The sequence below is a fragment of the Heptranchias perlo genome, chromosome 44 (genome assembly GCF_035084215.1).
Source record: "Heptranchias perlo isolate sHepPer1 chromosome 44, sHepPer1.hap1, whole genome shotgun sequence".
Taxonomy (NCBI): domain Eukaryota; kingdom Metazoa; phylum Chordata; class Chondrichthyes; order Hexanchiformes; family Hexanchidae; genus Heptranchias; species Heptranchias perlo.
Window position 1 is genome coordinate 4934622 of NC_090368.1, and position 19217 is coordinate 4953838.

The following is a 19217-nucleotide window of genomic DNA, read 5'->3' on the forward strand; positions in this document are numbered from 1 at the left end:
TGCTCCCCCTCCCTCCTCCCGCTCCCCCCTCTCCCGCTCCCCCCCTCTCCCGCCCCCCCTCTCCGCTCCCCCTCTCCCGCTCCCCCCTCTCCCGCTCCCCCCTCCTCCCCGCATCCCACCCTCTCCCGCCCCCCCTCTCCCGCTCCCCCCTCTCCCGCCTCCCCCCTCTCCCGCTCCCCCCTCTCCTCCCTCTCCCCCTCTCTCTCCCTCTCCTCCCTCTCCCTCTCCCTCTCCCTCTCCCCGCTCCTCCCTCTCCCTCTCCGCTCCTCCCTCTCCCTCTCCCGCTCCTCCCTCTCCCGCTCCTCCCCTCTCCCGCTCCCCCCCTCTCCCTCTCCGCTCCTCCCTCTCCCGCTCCCCCCTCTCCCTCTTCCCGCTCCTCCCTCTCCCTCTCCCTCCCCACTCACTCACACTCACACTGACGACTGTCTTTCATCTCCTCTCAGAAAAACGGCTTTGAACAATTCTGCATTAACTTTGTGAATGAGAAACTGCAGCAGATTTTCATCGAATTGACCCTCAAGGCTGAACAGGTGAGGCCCCCCCTGGCGGGATAGCTGATGCTGAACCACGGGCGATGCCCTTTAAACCACGACAACAAACTGGAGATGGGGTGGGGGACGAGTTTTTTCCTGCTAGAATTACATCTTCTGGTGTGTTATTAGGATGGGCACGGTGGGTGTTTGCGGTAACTGGTTAACTGGTGGCCGATGCCCAGGCTGCCCCGGCCCCAGGGTCCTAGTGCCCCCCATGTTCAGACCCGTCTGTCCACTCTGATCCGCTTGGGGCTCCCGCCTCGGTCCTAATGCCCTCCCCCCCCCCCCACAATGTTCAGATTTGCCCGTCACTGGCGATGGGGGGCGCCACCTGACTCTTGAGCTGTTTTTAAAAAGACAGAATTAAATCAGCCGCTAACCTTTTCTGCTGTTTTTTCCTCCCGGACAGGAAGAATATGTCCAAGAAGGGATAAAATGGACGGCCATCGATTACTTAATAACAAGGTTGTCTGCGACCTCATCGAAAACAAAAGTGAGTATCCGGGAGCCTGCCTGCAGGGCTTTACTACTGGTCGGTTTGCAGAGTTACACCGATCGCTGCATAGCTAGGGGGGAGGAGGAGGAGGAGGAGGAGGGGGGGGGGGCGGAGGGGAGAGGGTTTCTGGAAGAGGGGGTGCGGGGAGAGGAGGCAGAGAGGCAGCCCCCCCCCCCAGGTGTTGTTGGGGGTCAGTGAACTCCCACCATCTGAGACACCCTGTCGGCCGACTCGATGACGCCGCCCACCCAGGCCCAATAGCCACCGTTGTTCGATTGGAGAACGCACCTCCTTTGTTTTAATTTAAATTGCCTGATCCCGCCTAGATATCGACGGGTGCGTTTTTAGTCTGCTGACTGAGGAGTGGAGGGGACCGAGCGTGTGCCTCGAGCAGGTTTCTGTCCGCATCCGTTGAGAAACACCCATAGAAAGCGGGCCGCAAATCTGGGCCTGGTACTTTTACAGGCCGCTGGTGATCTCACTCAGGGTACCTGCTGTACGGGAGAGGGAGACTGGGGAGGGACGGGGACGGGGAGAGGGAGACGGGGACGGGGAGAGGGAGACGGGGAGAGGAAAGGAGAGGGAGACGGGGACGGGGAGAGAGAGGAGACGGGACGGGGAGAGGAGAGGAGAGGAGACGGGGACGGGGGAGAGGGAGACGGGGAGAGGGAGACGGGGACGGGGAGAGGGAGACGGGGACGAGGAGAGGGAGACGGGGAGAGGAAAGGAGAGGGAGACGGGGACGGGGAGAGGGAGACGGGGACGGGGAGAGGGAGACGGGGACGGGGAGAGGGAGACGGGGAGAGGAAAGGAGAGGGAGACGGGGACGGGGAGAGGAGACGGGGACGGGGAGAGGAGAGGAGACGGGGACGGGGAGAGGGAGACGGGGACGAGGAGAGGGAGACGGGGACGGGGAGAGGGAGACGGGGACGAGGAGAGGGAGACGGGGACGAGGAGAGGGAGACGGGGACGAGGAGAGGGAGACGGGGACGAGGAGAGGGAGACGGGGACGAGGAGAGGGAGACGGGACGAGGAGAGGGAGACGGGGACGAGGAGAGGGAGACGGGGACGAGGAGAGGGAGACGGGGACGAGGAGAGGGAGACGGGACGAGGAGAGGGAGACGGGGACGAGGAGAGGGAGACGGGGACGAGGAGAGGGAGACGGGGACGAGGAGAGGGAGACGGGGACGAGGAGAGGGAGACGGGGACGAGGAGAGGGAGACGGGGACGAGGAGAGGGAGACGGGGACGAGGAGAGGGAGACGGGGACGAGGAGAGGGAGACGGGGACGAGGAGAGGGAGACGGGGACGAGGAGAGGGAGACGGGGACGGGAGAGGAGACGGGGACGGGAGAGGGAGACGGGACGGAGAGGGGGGGAGGCACGGAGGAGGGGGGAGGAGAGGGAGAGAGATGAAGATAGTTACATTGCTTTATATTTTCCCTCCCACTTTCCAGAATCCTCCGGGGATAATGTGTATTCTGGACGATGTCTGTGCCACGATGCATGCCAAGGGGGAGGGGGCCGACCAGACGCTGGTCCAGAAGCTGCAGTCCCAGATTGGCACCCACGACCACTTCAACAGCTGGAACAAAGGCTTCATCATGCACCACTACGCAGGCAAGGTGATCACCTGTCTGCAGCTCCCAGCGTGGGGCCGGGACCCCGGGGACCCAGGGCCTCAAACACATCCCCCTCCCCTCGAGGACTGGCGGGAGGGGGGGGGGGTGGGGGGTGGTGCTGGCTCATATCGGCCCCCACTGGGAAGTAAATCTACAGGCGGTCCCCGCAGGTCTATCAACTGGAAGGGTCAGGCACGTGGGACGGTCCATCAAAGCTCATTCCCTCTAGCTCAGGGCGGGGCGGCCGGAGGGGTCACGGAGGTGTCGAAGAGCCTCGGGGGGGGGGCCCTCCGATAAAGTCTCGCCCCCTGTTCCCGGATATCTCGAGCGGGATATCTAACAGAGCTTGGGTTTTGGGGGAGAGCGGGTGGGAGTTCTGATTTAGGATTTATTGAGGCAAGAACGTTGGGCCCAAGAGATTCAACAGGGCAAACCAGCGAGCGAGAGGTCGAAGGGCAGATGGGAGTCAGTTGGCTGAGTTTTGAGGGTTGGTTGGCTGTCCGTGGCTCTCGCATATCATGGGCTGGGTCCCCGGACCCCACGGGGCTGTCCGTGGCTCTCGCATATTATGGGCTGGGTCCCCGGACCCCACGGGGCTGTCTCTCAATCGGCTCTCCTGACCTTGTGTCTCATTGTCCTTTCGATTGCCCCAGTGTTTCTGCCTCCCGTCACTTTGCCCCGAGGATCAGTCCCGAGTGTTTCGCCTCTTTTCCCCGATGATCGTTTCACTCCTTTTCCACCGTGTTTTCACCCCACGGCCCCTCCCGCCACCCACTCGGTGCCCGCTCTCACAGCGGGAGGTCATTACAGCCCTGTTGGTGGAGTTCGCATGCGGTTGTTTGGCAAACATGTTGATTAGGAGCAGCTGCGGGGGTTGGGGGGGCTCCTCTTTCCCACCTATCTGAATTGTTTTAGTCTGGGTTATGCCGTCCTCTCCGCCCCCCCCACCAACTCACGTGCTGGAATTGGCTCTTGGATCTTCCCTCTCCAACTCTTTGTATGTGATAGTTGCTTGGTAACCCTGTTGGATGGCGTTGGTTGCTTGGTAACCCTGTAGGATGGCGTTGGTTGCTTGGTAACCCTGTTGGATGGCGTTGGTTGCTTGGTAACCCTGTTGGATGGTGCGGGTGGTTGCTTGGTAACCCTGTTGGATGGCGTTGGTTGCTTGGTAACCCTGTTGGATGGCGTTGGTTGCTTGGTAACCCTGTTGGATGGCGTTGGTTGCTTGGTAACCCTGTTGGATGGCGTTGGTTGCTTGGTAACCCTGTTGGATGGTGCAGGTGGTTGCTTGGTAACCCTGTTGGATGGCGTTGGTTGCTTGGTAACCCTGTTGGATGGCAGTGGTTGCTTGGTAACCCTGTTGGATGGCGTTGGTTGCTTGGTAACCCTGTTGGATGGCAGTGGTTGCTTGGTAACCCTGTTGGATGGCAGTGGTTGCTTGGTAACCCTGTTGGATGGCGTTGGTTGCTTGGTAACCCTGTTGGATGGCATTGGTTGCTTGGTAACCCTGTTGGATGGTGCGGGTGGTTGCTTGGTAACCCTGTTGGATGGCATTGGTTGCTTGGTAACCCTGTTGGATGGCGTTGGTTGCTTGGTAACCCTATTGGATGGCGTTGGTTGCTTGGTAACCCTGTTGGATGGTGCTGGTGGTTGCTTGGTAACCCTGTTGGATGATGCTGGTGGTTGCTTGGTAACCCTATTGGATGGCGTTGGTTGCTTGGTAACCCTGTTGGATGGTGCAGGTGGTTGCTTGGTAACCCTGTTGGATGGCGTTGGTTGCTTGGTAACCCTGTTGGATGGCGCTGGTTGCTTGGTAACCCTGTTGGATGGCGCTGGTTGCTTGGTAACCCTGTTGGATGGTGCTTGTGCTGGGAGTCCAGAAGAGAAGGAAAAAGACCAAATTCTTTGTTTGGCAGTGAGCCGATGACCATAACGTGATAGCTTGGGACTCCCGACAGGCTCCCCTCAGACCCGAGGGCTGTCTCACTCATGTCGGCCATCCTAGGAAGCATGAGTTTGGCCCGGCCTGATTCTGTGTTCCTTTCTCCCAGGTATCGTACGATGTGGAAGGATTCTGCGAGCGGAATCGCGATGTGCTCTTCACTGACCTCATCGAGTTGATGCAGAGCAGTGAACTGTAAGTGGCCCCACGAGCAATGATAAATAAATAAATAACCCCGGAGCGGAAATTCTCCCGGGTGCTGCATCACTTGGTGGGGTCCGTCCCTGGGCTGGGCTGAGTTAGCTGACCTCAGCTGGGCTAATATTTGCCCGGGATGAATTCTCCATCTGAGGTAAACGTATGTGTGACCTCCCCCGGTGACCTTTGCTCCCGGTGACCTTTGCTCTTGTCTCCGCAGGCCATTCATTCGGGATCGGTTCGCAGAAAACCTGAATGTCGACAAGAAAGGGCGGCCTACGACGGTCAGCAGTAAGATCAAGGTACTGGCACTGGGAAACGATATCTTGCATTTATATAGCGCCTTTAACGTAGTAAAACGTCCCAAGGTGCTTCACAGGAGCGTAAATCAGACAAAATTTGACACCGAGCCACATAAGGAGATATTAGGACAGGTGACCAAAAGCTTGGTCAAAGAGGGAGGTTTTAAGGAGCGTCTTAAAGGAGGAGAGAGAGGCGGAGAGGTTTAGGGAGGGAATTCCAGAGCTTAGGGCCCGGGCGGCTGAAGGCACGGCCGCCAATGGCGGAGCGATGGAAATCGGGGGATGCGCAAGAGGCCAGAATTGGAGGAGCGCAGAGATCTCGGAGGGTTGTAGGGGCTGGAGGAGGTTACAGGGATAGGGAGGGGGGGCGAGGGCCACGGAGGGAATTGAACACGAGGATCAGAATTTTAAAATCGAGGCATTCCCGGACCGGGAGCCGATGTAGGTCAGCGAGCACAGGGCGAACGGGACTCGGTGCGAGTTAGGATACGGGGGGGCAGCAGAGTTTTGGATGAGCTCAAGTTTATGGAGGGTGGGAGATGGGAGGCCGGGCAGGAGAGGATTGGAATAGTCCAGTCTGGAGGTCACAAAGGCACGGATGAGGGTTTCAGCAGCAGATGAGCTGAGGCAGGGGGCGGAGACGGGCGATGTTACGGAGGTGGAAGTAGGCGGTCTTGGTGATGGAGCGGATAGGGGGCAGGATAATGGGGGTGGAACGGAGACTCTGGGTTTGGATAAGGGGGCTGGAATAGAGATACACTGGCATTTTTATGGCCACGGCTGGACTCATCTGAACTGGTGTCACAAGGCAAATGGAATGCTGGCCTTTATATCTAGAGGACTGGAGTACAAGGGGGCAGAAGTTATGCTGCAGCCAAACAAAACCCTGGTTAGACCGCACCTGGAGTACTGTGAGCAGTTCTGGGCACCGCACCTTCAGAAGGACATATTGGCCTTGGAGGGAGTGCAGCGTAGGTTTACTAGAATGATACCCGGACTTCAAGGGTTAAGTTACGAGGAGAGATTACACAAATTGGGGTTGTATTCTCTGGAGTTTCGAAGGTTAAGGGGTGATCTGATCGAAGTTTATAAGATATTAAGGGGAACGGATAGGGTGGATAGAGAGAAACTATTTCCGCTGGTTGGGGATTCTAGGAGTAGGGGGCACAGTCTAAAAATTAGAGCCAGACCTTTCAGGAGCGAGATTAGAAAACATTTCTACACACAAAGGGTGGCAGAAGTTTGGAACTCTCTTCCACAAACGGCAATTGGTACTAGCTCAATTGCTAAATTTAAATCTGAGATAGATAGCTTTTTGGCAACCAAAGGTATTAAGGGATATGGGCCAAAGGCAGGTATATGGAGTTAGATCGCAGATCAGCCATGATCTTATCAAATGGCGGAGCAGGCTCGAGGGGCTGAATGGCCTCCTCCTGTCCCTATGCTCCTACTCCTTCATCTGAGGGCCTTTATTTTTGTTGCTGCCACTTTGCCTCCAATTGAAGTGCCTGCGATCGTGTTTTACAGAAGCAGGCCAATGATCTGGTGGGCACTCTGAAGAAGTGCACTCCACACTACATTCGCTGTATCAAACCCAACGAAACCAAGAAGGCCAAGGACTGGGAGGAGACAAGGTCAGTCTGATCTGAATGAGCAACGGAGGTTTAATTCAGCTTCCCAGGTCAGGCACAGCTACCTCCGGTCAGGTTAGATACGGCGTTCCATTCTGCCCTGGCAACGTACCTGAACCCCAAACTCAGAGGTCACCGTTTCCACTTCCTGCACCAGCTATCTTTGTGGTCTTTGAGTGACGGCCAATTTTAGGGCCAACCTGTGCTACGTTATGGGTTGTTCGCCCTGTGCCATCAGGCCGAGTAGAGACAGGGTTGTGCTTAACCCAACCCCTGTCCGTGTAGGACCCTGACAGTCAGTAGAGGGGACAGAGACTCAGTCTGGGCTAGATTAAGACGACAGGCTGGAGAGGTGAACGGCCAGCGTACTAAACCCAATGACCCACCCAGCCTGGTGATTCCTCGCGTGTGCGGTCGTTTGTGTAAGAGTTTTCGTTAAGAATGTCGAAAGATTGAACAGGCCTTGGGGGGCTCTTTTCTCTGGAAAAGAGGGGTGACCTGATAGAGGTCTTTAAGATTATGAAAGGGTCTCGATAGGGTAGACGTAGAGAAGATGTTTCCCCTTGTGGGGGGAGACCAGAATTGGGGGCCCATAAATATAAGATAATCGCCAATAAATCCAATCGGGAATTCAGGAGAAACTTCTTTACTCAGAGAGCGGTGAGAATGTGGAACTCACTCCCACATGGAGTGGTTGAGGGGAATAACAAAGATGGATTTAAGGGGAAGCTTGAGGGAGAAAGGAATAGAAGGATGTGCTGAGAGGGTGAGATGAAGAGGGGAGGGAGGAGGAGGCTCGTGTGGAGCATAAACACCAGCACAGACCAGATGGGCCGAATGGCCTGTTTTGGACTTAAATATTACATAGTATTTACAGCAAAGATTGGTGCAGGTATTTGTGGTTCACTAGGGGCGGGGACTGGCCTCCCTTACCCGATCTGGCCTCCACGTGACTCCAGTCCCACATTACCCGCTGGACCCTCCGACGCCCTGTAAGGAGCCCGTGCCAGCCACTGAGTTGTTAAGAGTTGCTTCAAAACAAGGGGACCCTCACCTCAGGGCGACCGATTAACTGCGGCCCGCTCCCCGAGAACAAGTGAATGATGGGAACCCAGAGTGGGAGCTGAGGCCTTTGATCGAGGGTGATGGTGATCATGGTTGAAGGATTCTCCTGTTTCTCTTGCGAAGGGTGAAGCATCAGGTAGAATATCTGGGACTGAGGGAAAATATCCGTGTGCGGCGGGCTGGTTACGCCTATCGGAGAGTCTTCAAAAAGTTCCTCCAAAGGTAACATTTACATTTAATACTTTGTGTGCGTCTGTGCTCCGGCCTAGTAAGATGAGATGACCCTCCCTTCGCCCCGGCTCATTTAGGACCATAGGAATGGGAGGAGGCCGTTCAGCCCCTCAAATCTGTTACATAGGAACAGGAGGAGGCCATTCAGCCCCTCGAGCCTGTTACACCATTCAATTAGATCATGGCTGATCTGTATCTTAACTCCTCTACCTGCCTTGGTTCCCTAACCCTTAACACCCAACAAAAATCTATCCATCTCAGTTTTGAAATTTCCAATTGACCCCCAGCCTCAACAGCTTTTTGCGGGGAGAGAGTTCCAGATTCCCACTCCCCTTTGTGTGAAGAAATGCTTCCTGACATCACCCCTGAACGGCCCGGCTCTAATTTTAAGGTTCTGCCCCCTTGTTCTGGACTCCCCCCACCAGAGGAAATAGTTTCTCTCTATCGACCCTATCGAATCCTTTAATCATCTGAAACCCCTCGATTAGATCACCCCTTAATCTTCTACACTCGAGGGAATACAAGCCCAGTCTGTGCAACCTGTCCTCGTAATTTAACCCCTTTAGCCCCGGTATCATTCTGGTGAATCTGCACTGCACCCCCTCCAAGGCCGATATATCCTTCCCGAGGGGCATGAGGCAGCCATGTGCCAATGACTGGTGTTGGGTGCATTGGGTTTGTTGCTATTAGCAATTTGGGATACAAGGGAATTAATGGGAACAGGGATTTAATGGACCCAGCCACGGACAATCCAGTGTTCACTGGGCTGCGAGTATTGATCAGCTACAAGTTGAGAGTGGTTGGAAAAGTTTGTTTTAGTTGGGGGGGAGCGATTTTGAGTGCAGGGCCTTGAGATGGTCCCAGGTCTGTCTACGACGGACGTCCCCGGAGCTGACACTTCCCGTTGCAGGTACGCCATCCTCACTCAAGAGACGTGGCCCGCCTGGAGAGGGGACGAGAAGCAAGGAGTGGTTCACCTCCTCCGATCCGTCAACATGGACCATGATCAGTACCAGCTCGGCAAACACAAGGTCTTCATCAAAGCACCCGAGTCGGTAAGTCCTCCGGAAGCTGGCACACTGGGCGGGGAAATGACACAAACAATCTCTGTCTTCCCTCCGCAAACCTCCTTATATATCTCTCTCTCTCTCTCTCTTATTTGTCGATAGGTCTATGGCCAGTTCTCCTCTTTGCTTTCTTCCCTTGCCCCTCACTGGGGATGTGGGCGAGGCCACATTTATTACCCGTCCCTAGGCTTGCCCCCGGGGGACCAGAGTCCCGTGTGAGCCGGACCTGGGACGGAGTGGGCTGATTCCCTTCTCTCAAAGGACGTTAGCTCACCTGTTGGGCCATTTTTAATCTGGTGCCAGCCCATAAATGAGCAGATTTATTGAATTTAATTTCCCAACTCGCCACGAAAGAAAAAACTTGCATTCCTATCGTGCCTTTTACGACCTCGGGATGTCCCAAAGCGCTTCACAGCAAATTCTTTTTGAAGTGTGGCCACTGTTGTAATGTAGGAAACGCGGCAGCCAATATTGGCCGGGATAATTTGTTTTTTCGTGATGTTGGTTGAGGGATAAATATCGGCCCCCGGGGAGAACTCCCCCCTGCTCTTCTTCCAATAGCGGCCGTGGGATCTTTTACGTCCACCTGAGAGGGGCAGACGGGGGCCTCGGTTTAACGTCTCATCCGAAAGACGGCACCTCCGACAGTGCAGCGCTCCCTCAGTACCGCACTGGAGCATCAACCTAGATTTCGTGCTCAAGTCTCTGGAGTGGGGGCTCGAACCCATGAACTTCTGACTCAGAGGCGAGGGTGATACCAACTGAGCTACGGCTGATACCATTGTGGGATTTGAACGCACCACCTCTGGGTTGTTAGTCGAGTACCAGAACTGCTCTTGACCCCTCCTTGCGTCACCACTGTGTTTGAAATCCAGACTCATCCCACCATCTCCTCCTCTTAACGTTCTTTCCCAGGGCCTCAAAACCGAGGAACTCCTCCCCTCCCTCAGTCTTCCTTCCCTCCTACAATCTCCTACAACCCAAGCTTGGCCTCAACTAACCATTGGTGCTTAGCAGAGAAACGAAGGGGCTCCTAAGGTAACGGTTCATTCCCAACTTCTGGGTCTTGCTGCTGAAGTAAGTTTCTGTTCGGACGGGTTAAATTGAAGGGAATTCCAGTCAGAGAGCTTTAACGGATAACAAGTTAACGCACAGACGCAGAACTATCGGGGACTGTCTTTGCTGATAAGAGATTCAGCAAGGCAATCTTGTTAGCTCTGGCCTTGGAAGGCACCTGCCATAGATCTGGAAAATTGGGGAGTTATTCTTGTTAAAACTAAAGTCCAGCTAATTGGAAGAGGTAATACTTTGAAACGTACCAGAGAGAGAAAGAAAGGTATGAAGAGAGGGGTATTAGACTGGACACTTCAGAATTCCCCTCCAGTTCGAAACCTGTAATGCAGGGAATTCTCTGCTAATTTGTACCATACGAGCCTCAAGCATATGTGTAATAGTTCTTAGTAATAGTGTGAGATTGGTGGTAATAATAACCTGCATTTATATAGCGCCTTTAACGTAGTAAAACGTCCCCAAGGCGCTTCACAAGAACGATTATCAGACAAAATTTGACACCGAGCCACATAAGGAGATATTAGGACAGGTGACCAAAAGCTCGGTCAAAGAGGCAGGTTTTAAGGAGCGTCTTAAAAGGAGGAGAGAGAGGCGGAGAGGTTTAGGGAGGGAATTTCAGGGCCCAGGCAGCTGAAGGCACGGCCGCCAATGGTGGAGCGATGGGAATCGGGGAGATGCGCAAGAGGCCGGAATTGGAGGAGCGCAGAGATCTCGGAGGGGTTGGAGGAGGTTACAGAGATAGGGAGGCGGGGGCGCGAGGCCATGGAGGGGATTTGTAAACAAGGATGAGAATTTTAATAGTTACTGTTGTCTGCTTAATTCCCGTGTCAGCCAGTCCCTTTGAATCCCATCATCTTGTGGAGCAGCGTATAAACGTATAAGTAAGATTATCAACTCCTGACAGGCATGTCGGTGTTATCTTTCTGTGCAGCTGTTCCTCCTGGAGGAGATGAGAGAGCGGAAGTACAATGGGTATGCCAGGGTGATACAGAAGGCCTGGAGGAAGCACATCGCCGTCCGCAAGCACATCCAGATGCGAGAGGAAGGTAGGAGAGGACGGCGGTGCAGATGCCGCGGTGTGTTGGAGACATGGCGCACTTCCCAGTACATTGGGACTTCCCAACATGTATTGGAAATTCCTTATCTCGGGCTGTGCCGACGAAGGATGAGCAGAGGTTGTGATTGGCTGTAAGACGAGAGGTTCTGCACCTTTAACGTAGTGAGACGGGCCTTTCTGCATCTCTCCACGCCTTTCGCAGGCCATTCAGCCCCTCGAGCCTCTCCCGCCGTTCTATTAGATCATGGCCGATCTGAACCGCGACTCCATTTGCCCGCCATTGATCCCTTGAAATCCTTACCCGTCGAATATCCCTCAATCCCAGTCTGCAAAAGCCTCCTCAAACTAAACCTCTATGATCTTGCCCTAAGTCTTACCCTGATTCTTCTCAATGCACTAGTTCGAAGAAGAGCAGGGGGGAGTTCTCCCCCGGTGTCCTGGGGCCAATATTTATCCCTCAGCCAACATCACTAAAAAAAAAACAGATTATCTGGGCCATTTACCTCATCGCTGTTTATGGGATCTTGCTGTGCGCAAATTGGCTGCTGCGTTTCCTACGTTACAGCAGTGACTACACTTCATTGGCTGTGAAGCGCTTTGGGGCGTCTTGAGGTCGTGAGAGTCGCTATGTGAATGCAAATCTTTCTTTGTTTCATTGGAACTGGAGGGGGCCATTCAGCCCCTCGGGCCTGTTCTGCCCGTTCGGTTAGATCATGGCTGATCTGTACATCGACCCGCCTTTGGTCGATATCCTTAGCGAGCGGAAGACGACAGAATGAAACAATAGCTTCCCACTGTGTGTCGTAACGAAGAGCCTCCCTCCAATAGGGAAGGGAGAAATTTGCAGGGCAATGGGGGGGGGGGTGGGGGGGGGGGGGTGGGGGGGGGAAAGAGTGGGACTAATTGGACGGCTCTTTCAAAGGGCCGTCACGGGCTCGATGGGCCGAACGTCCCTCCTTCTGCGCTGTGCGATTCTGCTCGCAATCTCCGCTCGCTCTCTCTGCTTCGCTCCCCCAGCATCTGACGTGGTCCTGAACAGGAAGGAGAGGAGGAGGAATAGCATCAATCGGAACTTTGTGGGCGACTACATCGGGATGGATAACCACCCTGAGCTGCGGCGCTTTGTAGGGCGCAGGGAACGCATCGACTTCGCGCACACCGTGGTCAAGTACGACCGGAGGTTTAAGGTACAACGCGGGTCGAGTCTCTGGCTTCCTTGGCAGCGCCCAACGTCCCCGGGGGTGGGGGCGGGGGGCAGCCCTGTTGCCTGTTCTTCCTCAGTCACTCTCTGTCCCTGGTCTTTCATCTGAGTCATTCTCGGGAGGTGGGCGTCGTTGGCGAGGCTGGCATTTATTGCCCGTCCCTAGTTGCCCCCTTGAGAAGGTGGTGGTGAGCCGCCTTCTTGAAACCAGATCATCACAACTCACTGCGTAAAAAAAAATTCCCGTCCTCTCTTCCCCCCGCCCCCCCCCCTCTGGTTCTTTTGCCAATTACCTTAAATCTGTGCCCTCTGGTCACCGACCCTCCCGCCACTGGAAACAGTTTCTCCTTGCTAACTCGCGCTGCCCCCACCCTCGCGCTCTGCCCTCCGCTGCCCCCCCTCGCGGGCTCGTTCTGAGTGTGTCGGAGTGCGATACGGGGGGGTGGCAGGTTTCCGAGATTAACTTCGTCTTTTCGCACCCCCACCACCACCCACACAGACGGTGAAACGGGATCTGATCCTGACTCCAAAATCGCTGTACCTGATTGGCCGGGAGAAGGTGAAGCAGGGCCCGGAGAAAGGGATGATCAAGGAAGTGTTGAAACGACAGATCGAAATGGAGAAGATTCAGTTGGTCTCTCTCAGGTAAAGAGTTCCAGTGAGGAGGCTCAGTGGCCGAATGCACTGCCCAGTCTGGTACTGACCCCAAGAGGGATCAGGAAGACCCCCAAGGTCCATTCTGGGTCAACGTAGGCCTCAACCGGGGCTTGGCGATTTTTCATTCATGGGACGTGGGCGTCGCTGGCGAGGCCGGCATTTATTGCCCATCCCCTAGTTGCCCCTTGAGAAGGTGGTGGTGAGCCGCCATCTTGAACCGCTGCAGTCCGTGTGGTGAAGGGGCTCCCACAGTGCTGTTAGGGAGGGAGTTCCAGGATTGTGACCCACCTTAAGTATGAGATAGTCACTGATAAATCCAATGGGGAATTCAGGAGAAACTTCTTCACCCAGAGAGTGGTGAGAATGTGGAGCTCACTCCCACATGGAGTGGTTGAGGCGAATAGTGTAGATGGATTTAAGGGGAAGTACACGAGGGAGAAGGGACTAGAAGGATACGCTGATAGGGTGAGATGAACTAAGGGGGGAGGAGGCTCGTGTGGAGCATAAACACCAGCACGGACCAGTTGGGCCGAATGGCCTGTATATACTATGCGGTTTGACCAAGACTCTGTACGACGGCAGCTCGGTGTATCTTGTCTCTCACTCTTTTTTGTCCTTCTCTACCTACCTCCCCACCCCCAAAAGCACAATGCAAGACAACTTCATCATCGTCCACGAGCAGCAGTACGACAGCGTGCTGGAGTCCGTGTTTAAGACGGAGCTTCTCAGCCTCCTGTGTAAGCGTTTCGAAGAGAGAACTCAAAAGAAGCTTCACCTGAAGTTTAGCAACCTGTGAGTCTGGGCGGGGCGGGGGGGGGGAATCTTTTCCTGCGGGTGGACGGAAGGCCAGACAAGGAAACTGGTCCGACGGGTGACCTCTGCCCTTCTGTGTTGCAGGTTAGAGTTCAAGGTCAAGAAGGGCGGCTGGGGGCCCTGGGCAGCGGCAGGGTCTCGCCAGATCCAATTCCAGTCCGAGCACGGAGATATCATGGTGTTGAAACCGGCCAGCAAAGTGCTGTTCGTCAGTATAGGGCCCGGACTGCCAAAGAACTCCAGTACGTACTCGCTGACCCACATTGGCCGCCGGTCCGGGAACGCCTCGATTTTAAAATTCTCATCCTTGTTTTCAAATCCCCTCCATGGCCCTCGCCCCCCCTCCCTATCTCTGTAACCTCCTCCAGCCCCTACAACCCTCCGCGATCTCTGCGCTCCTCCAATTCCGGCCTCTTGCCCATCCCCGATTTCTCATCGCTCCACCATCGGCGGCCGTGCCTTCAGCCGCCCGGGCACTAAGCTCTGGAATTCCCTCCCTAAACCTCTCCGCCTCTCTCTCCTCCTTTAAGACGCTCCTTAAAACCTCCCTCTTTGACCAAGCTTTTGGTCACCTGTCCTAATATCTCCTTATGTGGCTCGGTGTCAAATTGTGTTTGATAATCGCTCCTGTGACGTGCCTTGGGATGTTTTACTACATTAAAGGCGCTATATAAATGCAGGCTGTTGTTGCTGTATTGAGTGGACCAGCAACCCAGAGGTCGTGGGTTCAGATCCCACCAATTGAATTCCATAAATCCAGTCATTTATGGGATGCCGGATCATCACCAAAACCCAACTGGTCCTTGAGGGTGGGGCCTTGTCGACTCTACATGTGACTCTGGCCTACGCTAATGGTTCACCTTTAATGCCCTCTGAAGAAGGATGATGGGTAAAAGGCAGATCGGGAATAGCGTTTGTGTGATACCAAGTTCAGGTGTAGCTCACTCTCTCCTCTGAGTCAGAAGGTCGTGGGTTCGAGCCCCATCTCCAGAGACTTGAGCCCCATAATCCAGACCGACACTCCCCAGTGCCGGTACTGAGGGAGCGCCGCACTGTCGGGAGGTGCCGTCTTTCGGACGAGACGTTAAACCGAGGGCCCCGTCTGCCCCTCTCGGGCGGACGTAAAAGATCCCACGGCCGTTATTTCGGAAGAAGAGCAGGGTGGGGGGTTCTCCCCGGTGTCCTGGGCCCGATATTTATCCCTCAAACAACATCACTTTTTCAAAAAAAAAAAACAGATGATCTGGGTCATTATCACGTTGCTGTTTGTGGGATCTTGCTGTGCGCAAATCGGCTGCTGCGTTTCCTACATTACAACAGTGACTACGCTTCAAAAAAAGTACGTCAGGCGCTTTGGGACGTCCCGAGGTGGTGAAAGGCGCGATAGAAATGCAAGACTGTTTGATCGAACGTCTTTCGAGGAGTTTAAGACGTGAGTGAGCCATTGAGAAATGAGACGATTTGAAGGAAGTGGATGAACAGAGAGGGGAATCCGTTGGGAGAGGGTTGGAGGAAGTTATCGATCCTGAAGAGGGCCAGGGCAGGGGGGGGTGGGGTGAGGGCAGAGACCCTGGGGAGCAGCTGAGTTGATGGGGAAACCGTTGGCTCGGGGGTGCGACCTGTATGCGGGAGGCGGCTTATATGCATGTCAGTACGTCACTAACCCACCATTATTAATCCCTAGGGCCCACAAGGAGAGACAGGAGAAAGAGCAGCTATTTCGATTCAAGGTCCCAACATCCAGCTAGTCGCAAAGCAACTGCTCCTGCAGGTACAGTGATAGATTCTAACACCAATCTCCGGCTGCTGCTCCTCAGCGAGACCCTCATCCGGCTAATCCAACCCTCCCCTGGCCGGCCGGCCTCCCACCTCCCGTCCTCCGTAGCCATCAGCTCTCATCCCAAACTCTGCTGCCCCGCCCCCCCGTATCCTAACTCGCACCGAGTCCCGTTCACCCATCACCCCCCTCCCGCCCTGGCCCCGTGCTCGCTGGCCTACGTTGACTCCTGGTCCAGGAAGGCCTCAAGTTCTCTTTGCCAGTGTTCAAATCCCCTCCATGGCCTTGCGCCCACGATCTCTGTAACCCCCGACAACCCTCCGAGATCTCTGCCCTCCTCCAATTCCGGCCTCTTGCGCATCCCCCGATTTCCATCGCTCCACCATTGGAGGCCGTGCCTTCAGCCGCCTGGGCCCTAAGCTCTGGAATTCCCTCCCTAAACCTCTCCGCCTCTCTCTCCTCCTTTAAGACGCTCCTCAAAACCTCCCTCTTTGACCGAGCTTGTCCTAATATCTCGTGGCTCGGTGTTAGCTTTATTCTGATTACGCTCGTCAAGTGCCTCAGGACGTTTTACTACGTTAAGGGAGCCGTATAAATGGCCCTGAGCCAAACACTCGAGCAAAAGAGGCAAACTCTCTCTCTTTCTTTCTTCCCCCCCCCCCCCCCCCCCCACCCCCGAAGGCGGCAAGCGGAACGGACGGAGAAGGCCCGACGCCAGCTCCAGGGACCAGCCGACACTGAGGCCCAGCCAGGGCCACACCCTCCGCAGGCAGACCAGCATGGAGCAGCCCACCTTACCTCGACAGGGGGCCTACCCCAGAGCCAAAGCCTGCCCCGCCCAGCAGAACCTGGACTTCATGAACGTGCCCGACCAGGGGGTCGCGGGGTAGGTCGAAGGTCACCTGGCTTGACCGAAGGGTCACCGAGGTTGGATTCCGTGCTGAGTTAGCCGATGAAAGGGGGCCAGACTGTCGCTGGGTTAGAGAGAAGGGAGGGGAAGGGGACGGGAGATGATTCCAGCCGGGAGGAGCGCCTGTGCCTGGGTGAGGACGGAATTGGACTCCGCCCGCGACGCCCCCCGTAGTCGAATAGCCGCCGACTGCTCGGCGAGCAGAGTGGCGCACCCTCGCTGACTTACGCGCGGAGAGCTGTCCCCTACAGGGATGCAGACGCAATGGATAAAGCGCAGGAGGGGCAGCAAGACTGGAAAAAGAGGGGGGGGGTGGTGGGATGAGCTATGAGGAAGGATTGGGGGACTCGAGTCGCACAACTCAGAGAGAAGGTGTTTAATGGACTTCGAGGGACTGGTGTTATTCATTGGATGAGGTGAATCCAGAATATTACTCCAAGATCACTAGGGCGAGAGGCATAGATTGAAATTAGTGAAAAGTTAAGACAGATCTTAGAACGAGTATCTATATTTGAAGAAGGGAAGATAATCGGTGCGAACCGTGGCTCAGTGGGTAGCACCCTCGCCTCTGAGCCAGACGGTCGTGGGTTCGAGCCCCCGCTCCAGAGACTCGAGCACAAAATCCAGGCCGACGCTCCCCCGTGCCAGTACTGAGGGAGTGCTGCACTGTCGGAGGTGCCGTCTTTCGGATGAGACGTTAAACTGAGGGCCCCTCTCAGGCGGAGGTAAAAGATCCCACGGCCGCAGGGGGGAGGTGTCCTGGGGCCGATATTTATCCCTCAACCAAAGTCGCTGAAATAGATAATCTGGTCGTTTATCACATTGCTGTTTGTGGGATCTTGCTGTGCGCAAATTGGCTGCCGCGTTTCCTACATTACAACAGTCACCACACTTCAAAAGTACTTAATTGGCTGTAAAGCGCTTTGGGGCGTCCTGAAAGGCGCTATACAAATGCAAGTCCTTTCTTATAAGATGTTTGAGTTGATTTATTGCTGTAATATTAGTGTTTGTATCAGTGTCACAATACTTAAGCTGGAAACTTAGGGAGCCAGTAATTTCCCCGCGCCTACCAGCAGTTAATAGCACCAGGGCCGCCCGTGGTCTACGCCCCCCAGGACAGCACGATAACGGAGGGGCCCGGAGCAGTACGCACAGTCTCTTGCTGAGTTTAAACTTGTTGGGGGTGTTTTATGACCCTTAGACAGCCAGACTTGGGTTTCGCCCAGTTTATGACCGGGACTGATTTCGCCCTGTTTACCATCTCCTCGTTTCCCCCTCTCTCCCTCCCTCCCCCCTCAGATTGCAGCGACGCATGTCGAAGGAAGTGAAGCCAGTCCCAGGCGGAGGACGGGCCAAACCCCGGCCCAAAGCCCGGCCGAGGCAGGCTCGGTGCAGAGCGCTCTACGCCTACGACGCACAGGACACGGACGAGCTCAGCTTCAACGCGGAGGACGTCATCGAGATCGTGAAGGAAGGTGAGCGCTCTCTCGGGCTGGGGTCGTTTGTTAAACCGGGCATCGTTTACCAATGCAGAGGAGTGTGAGGTGGTGCATTTTTGGTGGGGCGAATAAGGAAGCCAACTACTGCTCAGATAATCAGAGTCGAAATGGAGTAGAGGGTACAGATACACAAATCACTAAAAGTAGCGACGCAGGTTAATAAGGCCATAAAAGTTGCAAACCAAGCGCTGGGGTTCATTTCTAGAGGGATAGAATTGAAAAGCAGAGAGGTTCTGTTAAACTTGTATAGAACCTTGGTTAGACCACACTTGGAGCACTGTGCACAGTTCTGGTCTCCATATACCTTGGTTAGACCACACTTGGAGCACTGTGCACAGTTCTGGTCTCCATATACCATGGTTAGACCACACTTGGAGCACTGTGCACAGTTCTGGTCTCCATATACCATGGTTAGACCACACTTGGAGCACTGTGCACAGTTCTGGTCTCCATATACCATGGTTAGACCACACTTGGAGCACTGTGCACAGTTCTGGTCTCCATATACCTTGGTTAGACCACACTTGGAGCACTGGGCACAGTTCTGGTCTCCGTATACCTTGGTTAGACCACACTTGGAGCACTGGGCACAGTTCTGGTCTCCGTATACCTTGGTTAGACCACACTTGGAGCACTGGGCACAGTTCTGGTCTCCATATTACAAAAAGGATATAGAGACACTGGAGAGGGTGCAAAAAAAGATTCACAAGGATGATCCCAGAACCAAGAGGATATACCTATCAGGAAAGACTGAACAGACTGAAAAGAGAAGGCTGAGGGGTGACCTGATAGAGGTCTTTAAGATTATGAAGGGGTTCGATAGGGTAGACGTAGAGAAGATGTTTCCACTTGTGGGGGAGACCAGAACGAGGGGGCCATAAATATAAGAGAGTCACTAATAAATCCAATCGGGAATTCAGGAGAAACCTCTTTACCCAGAGAGTGGTGAGAATGTGGAACTCACTCCCACATGGAGTGGTTGAGGTGAATAACAGATGGATTTAAGGGGAAGCTGGATAAACACATGAGGGAGAAAGGAATAGAAGGATATGCTGATAGGGTGAGATGAAGTAGGGGAGGGAGGAGGCTCGTTTGGAGCATAAACACCAGCATAGACCAGATGGGCCGAACGGCCTGTTTCTGAGCT

General features: G+C 54.8%; 1 protein-coding gene across 1 annotated transcript in view; it reads left to right on the forward strand.

The window, feature by feature from the left end:
- Positions 1-19217, forward strand: part of myo1eb (myosin IEb) — a 34761-nt gene that overhangs the window by 13306 nt on the left and 2238 nt on the right. Inside the window, 18 exon segments of the mRNA XM_067976034.1 lie at positions 444-530; positions 943-985; positions 988-1026; positions 1356-1423; positions 2485-2652; positions 4701-4786; positions 5010-5091; positions 6619-6725; positions 7911-8009; positions 8929-9073; positions 11088-11202; positions 12231-12400; positions 12914-13059; positions 13717-13863; positions 13969-14126; positions 15569-15655; positions 16343-16547; positions 17871-18046. Coding sequence (XP_067832135.1) covers positions 444-530; positions 943-985; positions 988-1026; positions 1356-1423; positions 2485-2652; positions 4701-4786; positions 5010-5091; positions 6619-6725; positions 7911-8009; positions 8929-9073; positions 11088-11202; positions 12231-12400; positions 12914-13059; positions 13717-13863; positions 13969-14126; positions 15569-15655; positions 16343-16547; positions 17871-18046 — 2128 coding nt within the window.